Raw genomic sequence first — 20,244 nt, 5'->3', positions numbered from 1 at the left:
TGAGAGGGGACCTCATAGAAACGTTTAAAATTCTGACGGGTTTAGACAGGTTAGATGCAGAAAGAATGTTCCCAATGTTGGGGAAGTCCAGAATCAGGGGTCATAGTCTGAGGATAAGGGGTAAGCCATTTAGGACCGAGATGAGGAGAAACTTCTTCACCCAGAGAGTGGTGAACCTGTGGAATTCTCTACCACAGAAAGTAGTTGAGGCCAATTCACTAAATATATTCAAAAGGGAGTTAGATGAAGTCCTTACTACTCGGGGGATCAAGGGTTATGGCGAGAAAGCAGGAAGGGGGTACTGAAGTTTCATGTTCAGCCATGAACTCATTAAATGGCGGTGAAGGCTAGAAGGGCTGAATGGCCTGCTCCTGCACCTATTTTCTATGTTTCTATGTTTCTATGTTTCACCATCTGTGGGGCACCAACGTATGGCCTCATGAAGAATCTGCTCTCTCCAGCGAAACCCACGGAGAAATCGTACAACGATTGGTGCAAACTGGTCCGAGAGCATTTGAACCCAAAGGAAAGCGTTCTGATGGCGAGGTACCGATTCTACACCTACAAAAGGGCTGAAGGCCAGGAAGTAGCGAGTTATGTCGCCGAGCTGAGACGCCTTGCAGGACATTGCGAATTTGAAGGACATTTGGAGCACATGCTCAGAGACTTTTTCGTACTTGGCATTGGCCACGAAACCATACTTCGCAAACTTTTGACTGCAAAGACCCCAACCTTGAGTAAGGCCATAGCGATAGCCCAGGCGTTCATTGCTACCAGTGACAATACGAAGCAAATCTCTCAGCACACAAGTGCTGCTACAAGTACTGTGAACAAAGTGATGTTGTTTTCAAATCGTAACATGCAGGGCAGGTCACACATACCTTCAGCAGCATGTCCGCAGATGACTCAGGGTCCACCATCAAGGCAGATGAATGCAAGGCCATTAACACCTTGTTTGCGCTGCGGGGGTGATCATTGTTTCCATTCATGCTGATTCAAAGAGTACATTTGCAAGGGCTGTGGAACAATGGGACACCTCCAACGAGTGTGCAGGCAAGCTGCAAAGCCTGGTAAACCTGCAAACCACTATGTTGCAGAGGAGGACAGATCCATGGAGGATCACAATGAACCAGAGCCTCAGACCGAGGAGGCAGAGGTACATGGGGTGCACACATTCACCACGAACTGTCCCCCGATAAAGCTGAATGTTGAACTAAGTGGACTCCCGGTGTCAATGAAGCCAGTCCATCATCGGCAAAAAGACTTTCAAAAAGTTCTGGTGCAACAAACCTCAAGGCCAGTCCTAACTCCAGTTCTCACGAAACTAAGAACTTACACGGCAGTGCTACCGCAAAGGTCTCCTATGATGGAGCAGTGCACAAGCTACCACTCTGGGTGGTACCGGGCGATGGTCCCATGCTGCTCGGCAGGAGCTGGCTGGGAAAGATATGCTGGAATTGGGGCGACATCCGAGCGCTATCACCCGCTGACGACACTTCGTGTGCCCAGGTCTTAAACAAATTTCCTTCGCTGTTCGAACCAGGCATTAGGAAATTCCAAGGAGCAAAAGTGCAGATCCACCGAATTCCGGGGGCGCAACCCATCCATCACAAGGCGAGAGAAGCACCGTACATGATGAGAGAAAGGGTAGAGATCGAGCGAGACTGGCTGCAACAAGAGGGCATCATTTTACCAATCGAGTTCAGCGAGTGGGCCAGTCCTATTGTCCCAGTCCTCAAGGGAGATGGCACTGTCAGAATCTGTGGCGATTACAAAGTAACTTTCAATCGTTTCTCCCTGCAGGACCAATACCCACTACCAAAAGCCGACGACCTCTTTGCAACGCTGGCGGGAGGAAAGACGTTCACGAAGCTGAATCTGACTTCAGCCTACATGACGCAGGAACTGGAGGAATCATCGAAGGCCCTCACCTGTATCAACACGCACAAAGGTCTCTTTGTTTATAACAGATGTCCATTTGGAATCCGATCAGCGGCAGCGATATTCCAGAGAAACATGGAAAGTTTAGTGAAGTCGGTCCCGCACATTGTGGTCTTCCAGGATGACATCTTGGTCACAGGCCGAAACACAGTCAAGCACCTGCAGAACCTGGAGGAGGTTCTTAGTCGACTCAACTGCCTGGGGCTCAGGTTAAAATGCTCGAAGTGTATTTTCCTGGCACCTGAAGTGGAGCTCTTGGGAAGGAGGATTGTGGCGGACGGCATCAGACCCACCAACACGAAGACGGAGGAAATCGAGTATGCACCGAGGCCACAGAATGTGACGGAGCTGCAGTCGTTTCTGGGACTCTTGAATTACTTTGATAACTTCTTACCGGGTCGCAGCACACTGCTAGAACCACTACATGTCTTACTACGATAAAGGAGGCGAATGGGTTTGGGGCAAAAGCCAAGAAAATGCCTTTGTAAAAGCGAGAAAATTGTTATGCTCAAACAAATTGTATGATCAATGTAAGCGTTTGGTACTAGCATGTGATGCGTTGTCATGTGGCATTAGGTGTGTATTGCAACAAGCTAATGATTTTAGGGAACTGCTACCGATTGCTTATGCATCCAGGAGTCTGTCTGAAGCTGAGAGAGCCGACAGCATGATTGAAAAAGAAGCATTAGCGTGTGTCTATGGGGTAAAGAGAATGCATAAATACCTGTTTGGGCTAAAATTCAAATTGGAAACTGATCATAAGCCACTTATAATCCCGGTTTTCCGAGAGTAAATGGATAAATACCAATGCATCGGACCGCATCCAGAGATGGGCGCTCACGCTGTCTGCATACAACTATGCCATCCACCACAGGCCAGGCACAGGAAACTGCGCCGATGCTCTCAGTAGGTTGCCATTGCCCACCACGGGGGAGGAAATGGCGCAGCCACAGATCTAGCCATGGTTATGGAAGCATTTGAGAGTAAGCAATCGCCCATCACTGCCCAGCAGTTCAAAACCTGGACAATCCAGGAACCCTTATTATCTCTAGTCAAAAGCTGAGTGCTTCATGGGAGCTGGTCCAGTATCCCAGTGGAAATGCAGGAAGAGATAAAGCAGTTCCAGCGGCGCAAAGATGAAATGTCTATCCAGGCAGACTGCCTTCTGTGGGGCAATCGAGTAGTGGTCCTCAAGAAGGGCAGAGACACCTTCATCAATGACCTCCACAGTACCTACCCAGGCATCGTAATGATGAAAGCGATAGCCAGATCCCATGTGTGGTGGCCCGGTATCAATGCGGACTTAGAGTCCTGCATTCACAAATGTAATACATGCTCGCAGTTAAGCAATGTACCCAGGGAGGCGCCGCTAAGTTTATGGTCTTGGCCCTCAAAACCGTGGTCAAGGGTACACGTCGACTATGCAGGCCCGTTCTTGAGTAAAATGTTCCTTGTGGTTGTAGTGGATTGAATGTGAGATAATGTCGGCTAGCATGTCCGCTGCCACTACTGAAAGCATGCAGGCCATGTTTGCCACAAACAGCTTACCCGATGTTCTGGTGCGCGACAATGGGCCATGTTTTTCCAGTGCTGAGTTCAAAGAATTCATGATCACAGGATAGCTCAGATGAATACGTGACTTGAGGAGTGATGCAGAAGGGAGGGATTCAAATTCCTGGGACATTGGAACCAGTTCTGGGGGAGGTGGGATCAGAACAAACCGGACGGTCTGCACTTGGGCAGGACCAGAACCAATGTCCTAGGGGGAGTGTTTGCTAGTGCTGTTGGGGAAGAGTTAAAGTAATATGGCAGGGGGATGGGAACCTATGCAGGGAGACAGAGGGAAGTAGAATGTGGACAGAAGCAAGAGATAGAAAAAAGAAAAGTAAAAGTGGAAGGCAGAGAAACCCAAGGCAAAAACCAAAAAGAACCACATTACAGCAAAATTCTAAAGGGGCAAAGTGTGTTAAAACAACAAGCCTGAAGGCTCTGTGCCTCATTGCGAGGAGTATTCAGAATAAGGTGGATGAATTAACTGTGCAGATAGCAGTTAACGGATATGATGTAATTGGCATCAAGGAGACATGGCTCCATGGTGACCAAGGCTGGGAACTCAACATCCAGGGGTATTCAACATTTAGGAAGGATAGACAGAAAGGAAAAGGAGGTAGTGTGGCGTTGCTGGTTAAAGAGGAAATTAGTGCAATAGTAAGGAAGGACATTAGCTTCAATGATGTGGAATCTGTATGGGTGGAGCTACGGAATTCCAAATGGCAGAAAACGATAGTGGGAGTTGTGTACAGACCACCAAACAGTAGTAGTGAGGTTGGGGACAGCATCAAATAAGAAATTAGGGATGCGTTCAATAAAGGTACAGCAGTTATCATGGGTGACTTTAATCTACATATTGATTGGACTAACTAAACTGGTAGCAATACGGTGGAGGAGGATTTCCTGGAGTGTATAAGGGATGGTTTTCTAGACCAATATGTCGAGGAACCAACTAGAGAGCTGGCCATCCTAGACTGGTTGATGAGTAATGAGAAAGGACTATTAGCAATCCTGTTGTGCAAGGCCCCTTGGGGAAGAGTGACCAGAATATCATAGAATTCTTTATTAAGATGGAGAGTGACACAGTTAATTTAGAGACCAGGGTCCTGAACTTAAGGAAAGGTAATTCCGATGGTATGAAACGTGAATTGGCTAGAATACACTGGCGAGTGATACTTAAAGGATTGACGGTGGATAGGCAATGGCAAACATTTAAAGATCACATGGATGAACTTCAACAATCGTACATCCCTGTCTGGAGTAAAAATAAAACGGGGAAAGTTGCTCAACCGTGGCTAACAGGGGAAATTAAGGATAGTGTTAAATCCAAGGAAGAGGCATAGAAATTGGCCAGAAAAAGCAACAGACCTGAGGACTGGGAGAATTTCGTAATACAGCAGAGGAGGACAAAGGGTTTAATTAGGAGGGGGAAAATAGAGTTTGAGAGGAAGCTTGCTGGGAACATAAAAACTGACTGCAAAAGCTTCTATAGATAGGTGAAAAGAAAAAGATTAGTGAAAACAAACGTAGGTCCATTGCAATCAGATTCAAGTGAATTTATAATGGGGAACAAAGAAATGGTGGACCAGTTAAACAAGTACTTTGGTTCTGTCTTCACAAAGGAAGACACAAATAACCTTCCGGAAATACTAGGGGACCGAGGGTCTAGTAAGAAGGAAGAACTGAAGGAAATCCTTATTAGGCGGGATATGGTGTTAGGGAAATTGATGGGATTAAAGGCCGATAAATCCCCGGGGTCTGATAGTCTGCATCCAGAGTACATAAGGAAGTGGTCCTAGTAATAGTGGATGCATTGGTGATCATTTTCCAACAGTCTATCGACTGTGGATTGGTTCCTATGGACGGAGGTTAGCTAATGTAACATCACTTTTTAAGAAAGGAGGGAGAGAGAAAATAGATAATTATAGACCGGTTAGCCTGACATCAGTAGTGGGGAAAATGTTGGAATCAATTATTAAAGACGAAAGAGCAGCACATTTGGAAAGCAGTGACAGGATCGGCCTAAGTCAGCATGGATTTATGAAATGGAAATCCTGCTTGACAAATCTTCTAGAATTTTTTGAGGATGTAACGGGTAGAGTGGACATGGGAGAACCAGTGGATGTGGTGTATTTGGACTTACAAAAGGCTTTTGATAAGGTCCCACACAAGAGATTGGTGTGCAAAATTAAAGCACGTGGTATTGGGGCTAATGTACTGACGTGGATAGAGAACTGGTTGGCAGACAGGAAGCAGAGAGCCGGGATAAACGGGTCCTTTTCAGAATGGCAGGCAGTGAATAGTGGTGTGCCACAGGGCTCAGTGCTGGGACCTAGCTATTTACAATATACATCAATGATTTAGATGAAGGAATTCAGTGTAATATCTCCAAGTTTCCAGATGACACTAAGCTGGGTGGAGGTGTGAGCTGTGAGGAGGATGTTAAGAGGCTGCAGGGTGACTTGGACAGGTTAGGTGAGTGGGCAAATGCATGGCAGACCACTGGACAGGTTAGATCAGGAAGAATGTTCCCGATGTTGGGGAAGTCCAGAACCAGGGGACATAGTCGAAGGGTAAGGGGTAAGCCATTTAGGACTGAGATGAGGAGAAACTTCTTCACTCAGAGAGTTGTTAACCTGTGGAATTCCCTACCTCAGAGAGAAAACAGGAAAGGGGTACTGAGGTGAATGATCAGCCATGATCTTATTGAATGGTAGTGCAGGCTCGAAGGGCCGAATGGCCTAATCCTGCACCTATTTTCTATGTTTCTATGACCTGTAATGAGATCAAACATGTCACATCTGCCTCGTTAAAACCAGCGCCCAATGGTCAGGCAGAGAGAGCAGTGCAAACCATCCAGCAAGGCTTGAAGAGGGTCACTGAAGGCTCACTGCTGACTCGCCTATCCCGAGTCCTGCTTAGCTACCGCATGAGAGTTGTTGATGCCAGTTCATTGGATATATTCAAGGGGGAGTTAGGCCCTTAAGGGGTATGGAGAGAAAACAGGAAAGGGGTACTGAGGTGAATGATCAGCCATGATCTTATTGAATGGTAGTGCAGGCTCGAAGGGCCGAATGGCCTAATCCTGCACCTATTTTCTATGTTTCTATGACCTGTAATGAGATCAAACATGTCACATCTGCCTCGTTAAAACCAGCGCCCAATGGTCAGGCAGAGAGAGCAGTGCAAACCATCCAGCAAGGCTTGAAGAGGGTCACTGAAGGCTCACTGCTGACTTGCCTATCCCGAGTCCTGCTTAGCTACCGCATGAGACCCACTCACTCACTGGGATCCCACCTGCTGAATTGCTCATGAAAAGAGCACTCAAGACAAGGCGCTCGTTAGTTCACCCTGATCTACATGAACAGGTAGAGAGCAGGCGGCTTCAACAAAGTGCATACCATGATAGCGCAAATGTGTCACGCGAGATTGAAATCAATGATCCTGTATTTGTATTGAATTATGGACAAGGTCCCAAGTGACTTCCCGGCACTGTCGTGGCCAAAGAGGGGAGCAGGGTGTTTCGGGTCAAACTTTCATTCACCGGAAACACTTGGACCAAATCAAACTTAGATTCACGGACTATCCTGAGCAACCCACCTTGGACCCTACCTTTTTTGATCCCCCAACATACACACCAGTGGCAACCGGCACCATGGTTGACCATGAAGCAGAACCCATCATCCACAGTAGCCCTGCAGGGCCCAACACACCAGGCAGCCCAGCAAGGTCATCTGCACAGCAGCCCAGCGAGGGACCAACAAATGATTCAACAACACCAGCTTTTACACCGAGACGATCAGCCAGGGCAAGAATGGCCCCAGATCGACTCACATTGTAAATAGTTACACTATTGACTTTTTGGGGGCGGGGAGGGGGGGCGGAGTGTTGTTATATATGTGGACTTATATTTACTCTGTACAGCCACCAGAGGGCTCATCCCCTGGAATCCCAAGGGATCCCATAATCCCTTGGGAGCACAGGTATTTTAGGAGGCTTCACAGGTTGGAGAGTCACTCTGGAGACCTGCAATAAAAGACTAAGGTCACACTTTACTTTGAGCTCAGTGTTCAGTCTGACTCTTTCTCCATACACAACAGTTTAGGTGGCATATTCAGTGATGGCCGTGTGACTGCGGGAAGCTTTGAAACTTATCATGGGGGGGTTTTGGAATGTGATGAAGAGAACCGAGCTGTTAGTTTAAATAGTAAGTGATCTGTTGTATCAATTTATGGAATATATATATAGAGAGAGAGATCTGTGATAATTATATCGCACGCATTTAACAAAGCAATTTTATTCGTCCCAGTTCAAAAATAATATGCAAATAACATAGTGAAAATAACGAACTATCTATCCAGCTCACAGTGGAGTTAAAAGCAGATGTTAGTTGAAATCTCCGAACGCTACACCTGTGGTTTGTGTATTTGCACAAAATTAACATGATTGTGTTCGTGCAAGTTTGGTTTTTGTATGGATTTCCCATCGCTTTCAGTCACTGTGTTTCCAATAAGCACAGTAATAGATGCCGGCATCGTCCTTCTGGATCTCCCTCATAAGCAGATTGCAGGAATTGGTTGCAGGTACTTTTTCAGCAGATATTAGTTTGTTGTACATATCCTTGTTCGTATCGGATGGATTCCTAAAATACATCATGCGTTGCAGCCCTTGAGCCGGGGTCTGCCGGTACCAGTGTATGGTAATATCCTCGAACACTGTCCCTTCAACCTTACAGTAAAACCGTACCGTTTTCATCGGAGCTCTGGTCATCGATAATGGAGACTGTGTCAAGGTTTGAGCAACAGATTTTCCTGCAGGACAAAAGAATACAAATTAATCAAATTATTTCGCAATGCGGACGCTAGAGATTGATGAAAATGATCAGTTGGAACCTAAAATACTGACCGAGGAAGGTCAGTAAAATCACAATGATGCGGTCCATCATGTTTGTATCTAACACCAAGCTTCACAAATACCTGTTGCTGGGCTGCTGTGATAGCGGAAATGATGTCAATCGATCTTACCCAGTGTTGGCTCTCCAAGTAGCCTGAATGATGGCGTTTGCATTTGGTGGCTGTGACGTTCCACCTTGATATTCACTGTGATCGGGTTTTAGCAGGCTTTCAGCTCAACCACGCTGCCCTGGAAGTGCATCCCATGTGTTGCTCCCTAGTGGTGGTCAGCCTCCTGATAGCTTCCGAGAGTTTCCTTCTATTGTCCTACGTTCCCTTGTCCTATTCCGAGAGGCATTAATTCAGAGAGGCATTTTTTACAGATCTACCTTTTCCATTCCAGTAACAATCTTACACACCTCTAAGAACATCGCTCAGACGCCTCTTGGCAAGAACCAAGAGCCTAAATTTCTTCAATCTTTGCTCACAACTCAAACGCCTGATAGTAGGAACAGCCTTTTGATTCCTCCCTGCACTGCCTCCAGCAGTTCAATGTCTCCTGTGTGTCTGTCTGGAGCTGGAGACAGTGCTCGATGTGGTCTGACCAGAGCACTGTACAGTTTGACCATTACCTCCTTTGACATAGTCACAGTTTGGGCCATTGGAGCTCAACATTCTATTGTCTTAGTTGATTGATGCTCTGCATCTACTGAGACTCCAGGGTCTCTCTCAACTTCATCCTGGGCTATTTCAAAGCCATTCATACAGTAAATGTGTCACCTATCTTTACTTCATATGTGCAGCTCTTTATCTTAATCTTACTTTTTACTTATTTCTCTTTCTCCCTCTCGTTCTCTCTCTGTCACCCCCACCCACACCCCCCTTTCTCTCTCTTTCTCTTTCTCTCCCTCATTCATCCTTACCTCTCTCGCTTTCTCTATCTTTCTTTCTCTCTTTCACTTTGCCTTTCTGACTCTCCTGCTCACTCACTCCCATTCTCTCTCCCTCGCTCTTTCTCCCACACATTCTCTCCTGCTCGTTCTCGTTCGCTCTCCCTTTCTTGCTCCCTTTCTCACTCTCTCTCCTCTTTCTCTCTATTTCTCTCTGTCTCCCTGTATTTTGCTCTGTCTCTCTCTCTCTCTTTCTCTCTTGCTCTCTCTCACTTTCTCGCACTTTCTCTTTCTTTCTCTCTATCTCTCTCTTTTACCTCTCCTCTCTCTCTTTCTTTCTCTCTCTTTCTCTTTCTGTCTTTCTCTCTCGTATTCTCTCTTTCTTCCTCTTCTCTCTTTCTCTCTTTCTCTGTCTTTCTCACTTTCTCTCTCCTACTCTCTCCCGCTTTCTCTTTTTCTCACTCCTACTCTCTCTTTTGCTTCCTGTTTATTTCTCTGTGACTTTCTCTTTCTTTCTCTCCATTTCTCACTCTTTCTCTGCTCTCCTCTCCTTTATTTTTCACCTCTACTTTCTTTCTCTCTTTATTTGTTTCAAACTGAGGTCCTATCAGCCCTCTTAGGTGGATGTAAAACAATCCATGGCACTATTCAAAGAAAGCAGGGGTGTTCTCCTGGTGTTCTACCAATATTTATCCCTCAACCAATGTCACTAAAACAGATAATTTTTTGCATTTAGCTCATTGCTGTATGAGGGACCTTGTTGAGTGCAAATTGGCTGCTCCATATCCATGCATTACAAAAATGACAACACTTCATTAATTGTGAAACACGTTGGAAAATTCCGAGTTCATTGAAGGTGCTATGCACATGCAAGTTCTTTCTTCTTTCTATCCTTTAATGTCTAGCCATACAATATAGTTTGCAGTTCCACAAGTGAAACTGACCAGATATCTAATGAGCTTCGAAGTCATAAATGAATCAGGCTCACATCTGTGAACAGAAGTATAGCCCATCTGGCCCATGAAGCCTGATCCTTCACAAAACCATATACAACCTGCTGAGGAAAGGTTCTACAAAGTTTCACCTTGGTCACCAAAGATAAATTAAGTAAAACTGCAGGAAACCTACCTGCCTTGGATCCTATGTTGTTCATCTCTGACCCATTACATTTCTTGGTCTAGCAGCTCAGAAACCATGGCCATGATTTTGCCAGCCGTGGCGAGCCCAGTGTGGCCGGAGAAGACAGCAGCCTTAAAACCCGTTCCCGTCTTCATCCCACCTCCTCCAAGTGATTTTGCAATGATGGGGCTTGTTAAGACTACCCTCCCTCATCGGCCGGTTTCCTTAAAGGGGCCAAGTCCACATTCATTTTAACAGTTGTGCTATCAGTGTTCTACAGCATTGAGCTGCTGCAAACACTGACAAACACTGCACAAGGAAGCACGGCTGCACTCAGGCTCTCCCATGACATCATCCATATGCTTATGGAGGGAGTCACAGCATGCACAGAGGCTCTCTTCCCTTCCAATGGGCAGAAGAGATCTCCCCAGGAGATTAACACAGTTTGATTGCACATTGCACAGGGGGGCACAAGCAGGCATGTCATCAGGAGGACCTGGCTACAGTGGTTCAAACCTTTCAATTATCTCAGTAGATCATGAAATGTTACTGCAAAGCCACACTCAACCTCATCCTCCTGTGGCACTCATTACATCCGTCTCACTCTGCCTTCCCTATCCTACTCCTGAACATCCATACTCACACCAACTTACCTTACACCTCCACCCATACTTCTCTATCTACATTATCATTTCCCCATCTCACTAGCCACCCTGCACACTCACCCACATCCTTGTCCAATTATTCAAACTAACAGCACACAAGGGTAGACACTTGGGTGCTTTAGCGAATTTTTTGTTAATGTATTGTCAAGCATTGAAATCTTTATTTTCACCACTTGGCCTTCTTAGACAGATCTGTGTGCATTTTGAAAGTGTCTCAGTAAGTTCCAGTGAATGGTAAGGTATAGCGCCCTCCCCTCCACCCTGCTCCAATGGTAATGAGTGTGAAAGGAATGGCTTGAACATTGTAGGGATGTTTTATGATGCTGGTATGGGGTAGTGCCAATCGGGCATATCATGTGGTGACCAGGGTGTACTGTGTTAAGTGAAGCAAATCTGAACATGGTGAGGCCATCACTGGTGTCCTGGGCAGCAATGTGCATGGATGATGATGCCCTGTGTCCAGTGCAGCATCAGTTGATTGCAGAGAAGGTTGATGTGAATGTTAGTGCTGCTAGAGTTTCCGGTGATCCTGGTGTTGGGGTTGATTATATTGGGAATTTGAGAACCAAGTTGAGATTTTTTCAAAGGCACCGATGCTGATGGAATAGATGGCAGGTGAGGTTGTAGTGGCAGAAGCGATCTGTCAATGGTGAGAGAGGTTTGCTGCAAACACTTGCTAGCTGCATAAAGGACAATCTGTCTTCTAAATGCGGTCAGCAACTGCTTCTAACCTTGGAAAGTGAAGACATATGAAATGGGAACTTTCATAGACCATTTGCAGCTGACACAATATCCGACTTACTTATCTGACATGATAACTGCACTCAGGAAACTCATTTAAAACCTGGTAAAATGGTAAAATCCTGCTTAACTACCTTTTAGCAAGCTTTTAACTAACTAACAGAAAACAGAGAGTCAAGATAAATGGTTCATTCTCAGGTGGGTAATCAGTAACTAGTGGGGTGCCGCAGGGATCAGTACTGGGACCCCAACTATTTACAATCTATATTAACGATTTGGAAGAAGGGACTGAGTGTAACGTAGCTAAGTTTGCTGATGATACAAAGCTGTGAGGAAAAGCAATGTGCGAGGAGGACACAAAAAATCTGCAAAAGAACATAGACAGGCTAAGTGAGTGGGCAAAAATTTGGCAGATGGGGTATAATGTTGGAAAGTGTAAGGTCATGAACTTTGGCAGAAAAAAATCAAAGAGCAAGTTATTATTTAAATGGAGAAAGATTGCAAAGTGCTGCAGTACAGCAGGACCTGGGACTACTTGTGCATGAAACACAAAAGGATAGTATGCAGGTACAGCAAGTGATCAGGAAGGCCAATGGAATCTTGGCCTTTATTGCAAAGGGGATGGAGTATAAAAGCAGGGAAGTCTTGCTACACTTATACATGGTATCGGTGAGCCACATCTGGAATACTGCGTGCAGTTTTGGTTTCCATATTTACGAAAGTATATACTTGCTTTGGAGGCAGTTCAGAGAAGGTTCACTAGGTTGATTCTGGGGATGAGAGGGTTGACTTATGAGGTAAGGTTGAGTAGGTTGGGCCTCTACTCATTGGAATTCAGAAGAATGAGAGGTGATCTTATCAAAACATATCAGATTATGAGGGGGCTTGACAAGGTGGATGCAAAGAGGATGGGCTAGAACTAGAGGGCATAATCTTAGAATAAAGGGCTGCCCATTTAAAACTGAGATGAGGAGAAATTTCTTCTCTCAGAGGGTGGTAAACCTGTGGAATTCGCTGCCTCAGAGAGCTATAGAAGCTGGGACATTGAATACATTTAAGACAGAAATAGACAGTTTCTTAAACAATAAGGGGTTATGGGGAGTAGGCAGGGAAGTGGACCTGAGTCCATGATCGGATCAGCCATGATCGTATTAAATGGCGGAGCAGACTCTAGGGGCCATATGGCCTACTCCTGGTCCTATTTCTTATGTTCTTATTAAATTGGCTGACCCGCCACTTGGTGTTGCGTCTGTTCAGAAATGACAGAACCGACACTTGGGAAACTGACAAGGAAGCAGGTTCAGAGTGGGATCCCACCTTGCTGTCAATCTCGGCCATTTTGACAGCAGGCTCGTCTCCAAACTCGCACTCACAGGTTCCAAACTGAAGCTGCTCATCTCCATACGTGTTTATGCATCTAATTTTAATCTTTACTCCGATCCTGTTGTGTATAGAAGAACTCCACGAGGCTGAGTACTGTGAGCTAAACTTAGTGTGACCTTAGTCTTCTTTATTACAACTCCAGAGTGCCTAAACAACATGGCAGCCAATCTTTTATACTGGCCCTGCACGTGTGTGCAGTTGACCATTAGGACTCCAACTGTCGCGCCCTCTGGTGGCAAGTATTACATAGTTACATACATAATAGATTCATTACCAGGATAATGTGTACAATTACAAAATAATGACATACAGTGTAACACAGCTGCTACACGCCCATCTGCACAACCATTGATGCGTGATGGGGGACGGTTGCCTTCCCCACAATCATTTTTAGAATGGATTATGTTGCCCTTGTATACCTGGTCCAAATCCCACAATTGCCGTGACGCCCGTCTCACTGGTTTGTCTCACCCACTTGTAGGCTAATCCCATTTTCAGATGGGAGTGGTACAATGACTGATGCAACAGACTCTCTATCACATCAGTCATTCCCTTCACAGAAGGTTAAGTGAACAACCTGGGTTAAATTCCAACCAGAATGAACGATATTTGGCCTACTCCTGGAACAGGAAATGTGTCAGATAGCCTGGGGTGCAAGTTTGGCGGGAATCATGGTGCATCAAGCCTCCCCTCCCCTCCCCCTCCAGCACAGTAATTCACCCAGCAACTATGGTGTAATCACCCCAACCAACATCACTACTAGGATGGAGAGTCCTTCCATTGCACACAGGTCTGACTAATCTCCAGAAACTAAGGGCAAGCAATCTTCCCCAACCCTTGGACAAGTATCGCTGGCAGTGTGAACTCACATTGGAATGAGTCGCTCATTACCTCCACATGCCCCAGGCAACTTGGAATGTGTTCTGGGGTCACAAAATGCACACTTGATTGTAAATTCCACAAGCAAAGTGCCACATAATAGGCCTGCCTGAAAAATTGAAGCCCATGGAATAAAAGGGACAGTGGCAGCCTGGAGACAAAATTGGCTAAGTGACAGAAAACGGAAAGTAGCGATGAATGTTTGTTTTTTGGACTGGAGGAAGGTATACAGTGGTGTTCCTCAGTTCCAGGACCACTGCTTTTCTTGATATATATCAATGACATGAACGTGGATGTACAGTGCACAATTTCAAAATTTGTAGATGACACAAAACTTGGAAGTATGATGAACAGTGAGGAGGATAGTGATAGACTTCAGGAAGACATAGACAAGCTGGTGAAATGTGTGGACATATGACAGATGAAATTTAATGCAGGAAGGTGTCAAGTGATGCATTTTGGTAGAAAGAATGAGGAGAGAACATATAAACTAAATGGTACAATCCTAAAGTGGGTGCACGAACATAGAGACCTAGGGGTATATGTGCATAAATCATTGAAGGTGGCAAGGCAGGTTGAGAAAGCAGTTAAAAAGGCTTATAGGATCCTGGGTTTCTTAAATAGAGATATAGAGTACAAAAGTGTGGAAATTATGATGATCCTGTATAAAACATTGGTTCGGCTGCAACTGGAGCATTGTGTCCAATTCTGGGCAGCACACTTTAGGAGGTGCAGAAAAGATTTATGAGAATGAGAATTCCTGCAAAGGAATGAGGGACTTCAGTTGTGTTCATAGACTGGAGAAGCTGGGGTTGTTCTCCTTGGCACAGAGAAGATTGAAAGGAGATTTGAAAGAGGTGTTCAAAACATGAGGGATCCGGACAGAGTAGACAGAGAGAAACTGTTCCCATTCGCAGAAGGGTTGAGAACGACAGGACACAGATTTAAGGTGATTGGCAGAAGAACCAAAAGCAACTTAAGAAAAAAAATGTATGCAGCGAATGGTAAAGATCTGGAATGCACTGCCTGAAAGGGTGGTGAAAGCAGGTTCTATTTTATCTTTCAATGGGGAATGGGATAAGTATCTGAAAGAAAAAAATTGCAGGGCTTTGGGGAAGGGCGGGGGAGTGGGAATAGCTAAGAGACGGCATGGGCTTGATGGGCCGAATAGCCTTCTTCCGTGCTGTAACCATTCTATGATTCTATAAAATATGTGTGAACGTGGACCTTATACAATGTATATGTAATGCACTGCTTCATAAAATGTATATATGAACGTACATTTTTGAGAACTGAATAAACAGGAGAAAATACCGTGAATCAATTATAGGTTGCATTTTCTTTTTAATGCAGGACTTTCCAAAGAGAGTTGAAAATAATGAACAATATCACTCCTTTCACTTTGTGCATTTATTTCATTGTAAAATATATGGAGATTATACTCAGAAAAAAAATAGCTGTCATTAACAATCGGGGAAAGTAATTTGGAACTCCAAGCAAAAAGATTCACCTCTTGTCATGTGAACTTGTGAGCAGCGGGGAGCCCTGGAGGTTTTTGTAATGGGTTTCTATAGTTGTTTCGCACTGTGGAGAACCAGTAGGCACAATAATACATGGCAGAATCCGATAGTTCAATGTTATCAATTACAAGAAAGAATGAAGAGTCACTCTTCTCAGCTGAGAACTTGGCTGGGGTTCCCGACTCTAGCACCGTTCGGCTCTTGCTAGAATGGATTATTCTTCTCGGCGCCTCGTTAGGTCGGTGTTGGTACCAGTGGATAATTTCTGTGTTCTGTGTCACGCATTGTATTTTGACCGTGGCAGTCTTAGGCTTGGTGATCGATATCGGAAACTGCTTCAAGACCTCGGCAAAATACCCACCTGCAAAGAAAACACAGCAAAGCCAAATGGTTTAGAACGATAGGCAAAAATCACAAACTGATTCCTGACACACTTACTGGAAGAAAGTATCAGCCCCACAACTAGACAATTGAACGACATGGTGCAGCAGTGAAGATTAGGATACACTCGCTCCGTTTAACGAGATGGTTAGAGGTTAAAGAGGAAATGACTCGCATCTCGGATCCTGGCGGTACCGCGATCTGTTCACATTCTGGATCATTGCTTCATCGCTCTTTACACAAAGGTTGAGTGTTTTTTCATTGATGTGTAGGAGGTGGGAGGCGCAGTGGTTCAAGCCTATTGTAAACTGTAGATGGTGCAAACTTTATCATCTCAAAAGGATTGAAATAAATAAACTACTGCTTCGCTCTTGCTGTGTTTTTACTCCCATGAATGCAGTTTTGTAATCAATATTGCTCTAACATTTTGTTTTTAATCTCTTTGTTTTCTCTGGGTGACTGGGGCTATTACTGTGTTGCCCTTTTGACTGTATTTTACCTGTCATTTTCCCCTGACGCACTTTCTCTGCCTCTGTCTCTTTTCTCACTTTCCATCCTTCATATCTTCTTGCAACCCTATCTCTACCACTTTAGAGAAACTCCGCGATTATTTTCACAGTTTCTGGAAGTTCCAATAATCGACAGCTCAGAAATCTCGAGGTGTTTATCCATATTCCCGTTGGGAATTCGGGGAGAGCCAAGAAATATGGAAACGTATGTTCAGATCTCGTGTGTTCAAGACCCTCTCCAGAGACTTCGGCACATAATCTAGGTTGATACTCCCAGTGCAGTACTGAGGGAGTGCTGCACTGCCGGAGGTGCCATATTTCAGATGAGACGTTAAACCGAGACCCCCGTCTGCTCCCTCAGGTAAAAGATCCCACTGCACTATTTCAAAGAAGAGCAGGAGAGTTCTCCCCCGTGCCCTGACCAATATTTATCCCTCAACCAACATCATTAATTAGATTATCTGGTCATTATCATATTGTTGTCTGTGGGAGCTTGCTGTGCGCAAATTGGCTGCCGCGTTTCCTACATTACAACAGTGACTACACTTCCAAAGGCACTTGATTGGCTGTAAAGCACTTTGGGACATTCTGAGGCACTATATAAATGCAAGTTATTTCTTCTTTATCTCCAGGAGGCTGAGCCCTTTGCTCGCCACAATCTGGGCAACATGTGGGTGTCCCTGGGTGTCATCTTTGTGAATCCCAGCAGATGTACCTATGTGGACTCATGGGTCAAGATCAGGCCTGGGTCTCCAGCTACTTTTGCCTCACAACCTGGATCTCAAGAGTGCAAGCTAATGGGGTTTCCTTCAGCACGGATTTGTTAAAGGCAAATCGTGTTTAACTATCTTGATTGAGTATTTTGATGAGGTAACAGAGAGGGTTGATTAGGGTGATGCAGTTGATGTGGCGTACATGGACTTCCAAAAGGCGTTTGATAAAGTGCCACATAATAGGCTTGCCAGCAAAGGTGAAGAATAAAAGGGACAGTGGTAGCATTGATCTGAAACTGGCCAAGTGACAGGAAACAGAGAATATTGATGAACAGTTGTTTTTTGGACTGGAGAAAGGTGTACAGTGATGTTCTCTATGGGTCGGTACTATGACCACTACTTTTCTTGATATATATTAATGACTTGGACTTGGGCATAAAGGCACTATTTCAAAATTTGTAGATGACACAAAACTAGGAAGTATAGTGAACAGTGAGGAGGATAGTGATATACTTCAAGAGGACGTGGACAGGCTAGTGAAATGGGCAGACATGTGACAGATGAAATTTAACACAGAAAAGTGAGAAGTGGGTACATTTTGATAAAAAGAACATTGAGAGGCAAAATAAACTAAAGAGTACAATTCTAAAGGGGTGCAAGAACAGAGAGACCTGAGGGTATATGTGCACAAATCATTGAAGGTGGTAGGACAGGTTGAGAAAGCAATTAAAAAAGCTTAAAGGATCCTGGGCTTTATAAATAGAGGCATAGAGTACAAAAGCAAGGGAATGATGATGAACCTTTATAAAACACTGGTTTGGCTGACACTCTGGGAGCCGGTCTCTGACGGACCATCTCTGCAGTTAAAACCCCCAGGTGAACCTCAATGCAACGCCAACAGAGCAGGTCCATCTTTACCAGGGGCCGCAAACTCCCTGCTAAGGTAGCTTTCGGTGTTTTAAACTCCATGTCGAGCACTTCAGAAGAAGCAAATGGATTAAAGTGACAGAGACTTGGCTCGCATCGCATCACTTGGCATTTCATGGGTTTAGGCAGAAAAAGTTAAGCTGCAAATCCAGCTGGGGTGTCGCTGCTGTTTTGCCCGCTCAGGCGAGGAGTCTGTGGGTTTCTCTGATAGGTAAACCTTGAGTGATTCAGGGTTTTTGTTCAGAGTCTGTGTTTCTGTTCCGCACTGTGTGAACCCAGTACGCACAGTAATAAGTGGCCGCATCTTCTGCCTTCAGATTATCGATCGTCAGGTAGAATTCAGTGTCGGTACTCTTCCCAGCTTTAAACGTCGCTTCGAATCCCGGATCCCGCGATACTTTGCTCCCATAATAGAGTATTCTGGTGGGCGGCTGGCCGGTTTTGTGCTGGTACCAGTGAATGGGATTATCGTTGTTGATCGATACATCTTTTACTTGACATTGGAATCTACCGGTTTTACCAACAGGTTTGGTAACCGATAGCTTTATCTGTGTCACGGTTTGAGCAAAACATCCGCCTGCAAAAAGAATACATACGAATAACTGAACGGCGTGATAAAGGAGACTGAAGAGCAACATATGAATTAACCATCAGAAACACATACAGGGCAAAACGGTCACCACAATGACCCAGTAATGCAGCCACATGTTCACTCCTCTGGATCAGGGACCATTCACTCAACCAACCGGTTAGAAACTAAAAGGAAATGACTCATTTCTCTGCACCCCATCAGTGAGATGTTGCTGTCGGTGTTGGACACGCCCCGTCTTTCCGTTTTCTCCGTTCTAGTTACCCGGATCGATTATTGTCAATAATCTGTTGGACGCCCTTTTATTCCTGGGGGAGTGAAGGTGCCCGTGGTCCGTCACGCAGATGCTTGTCTCTTCTTGAGGTCAAACTTTCATTCCAGTAGAGAAAGTAAAAAGGTGAGATTAGCCGAAACAATTTCTTGTGGGTCATAGGAACAGGAGGGGGCCATTCAGCCCTTCGAGCCCGTTCCGCCATTCAATCTGATTACTCGCCATTGCTCCATATCGCTTGATACCCTTAGTTTACAAAATTATATCATCTCAGTCTTGAAAGGGAGAGTTCTAGATTTCCACTACCCTTTGTGTGAAGAAGTGTTTCCTGACATCACCCCTGAATAGCACAGCTCTAATTTTAAGGTTATGCCCCTGTGTTCTGGACTCAAGTGCCAGAGGAAATCGTTTCTCTCTATCTATCCTATTCAATCTTTTAATCCCAAAATACCTCGATTCGGTCACCTCTCAACCTCCTAAACTCGGGAATGCAAGCCAACTTTACGCAACTTGTCCTCATATGTTAACGCTTTAAGCCCTGGACAAAGATAAAACTCTGCCAGAATTTTTTTTTACATTTCAAATATAAAAAGACTGATTTAAGTTTAGCTCGGTGTCAAATTTTGTTTGATAATCGCTCTTGTGAAGCGCGTTGGGACGTTTTACTACGTTAGGGGCGCTATTTAAATGCAAGTAGTGCTAGTTTTTCTGTGTGGTAAATGAAAGAGCTAAAGCGCTGGGTTTTTGTCAAGGCTTTCTGCCTCTATTGAGCGCTGTGCTATCCCAATAGGCACAGTAATAAGTGGCAGTGTCACTTTCCGCGATTTCATTAACTATTAAAACGCACACATTGTCGTTCTTCTCTGCTTTGAACCTGCTGCTGAATTCCGGATCCCGAACGGTGCTGGTTTCATAATAGAGTATTCTGGCGAGCGCCTGACCCGGTCTCTGCTGGTACCAGTGGATCACGCTGCTCCCTCCGCTGATCGTACACTTAAACCTGGCACTTTTATTGGGCGACTTTGTAATCGACATTGGAGTCTGTTTCAAAGTCTCGGCAAAACACCCACCTGGAAAAAATGTACAAAATGCCTTGACTTGAAAATGATGAACATTTGATGAACAATGATGGACATATATAACAAATAAATAGAAACACATACAGGGTAAAAATAGCACCACAATCACCCAGAACATCGTGCAGTGCCTGAGCCGCTCGGTACTCAGTTAATCCCCACGGTTAGAAATGGAAAGGACTCGAGTCCCCCCTCCC

The 20,244-nt window shown here is 45.0% G+C and overlaps 1 protein-coding gene and 1 gene segment (V, D, J or C); one reads left to right on the top strand and one right to left on the bottom strand.

Moving 5' to 3' along the window:
- Window positions 1-15,434, top strand: part of stard3nl (STARD3 N-terminal like) — a 168,212-nt gene extending 152,778 nt beyond the window's left edge. Inside the window, exon 10 of the mRNA XM_070889299.1 lies at window positions 15,415-15,434. The gene's annotated coding sequence lies outside the window, so the exon portion shown is untranslated. The remainder of the gene's footprint in view (window positions 1-15,414) is intronic.
- LOC139264548 (probable non-functional T cell receptor gamma variable 10) lies at window positions 7,984-10,427 on the bottom strand. The segment is given in 2 exon segments: window positions 7,984-8,303; window positions 10,403-10,427. Coding segments are annotated over 2 exon segments (345 nt in total).
- Window positions 15,435-20,244: the final 4,810 nt, after the last annotated feature.

The sequence above is a fragment of the Pristiophorus japonicus genome, chromosome 1 (assembly GCF_044704955.1).
Source record: "Pristiophorus japonicus isolate sPriJap1 chromosome 1, sPriJap1.hap1, whole genome shotgun sequence".
In the NCBI taxonomy this organism is placed as follows: domain Eukaryota; kingdom Metazoa; phylum Chordata; class Chondrichthyes; family Pristiophoridae; genus Pristiophorus; species Pristiophorus japonicus.
The sequence above is the reverse complement of the archived record's forward strand: the minus strand, read 5'-3'. Positions and strand labels throughout refer to the sequence as shown.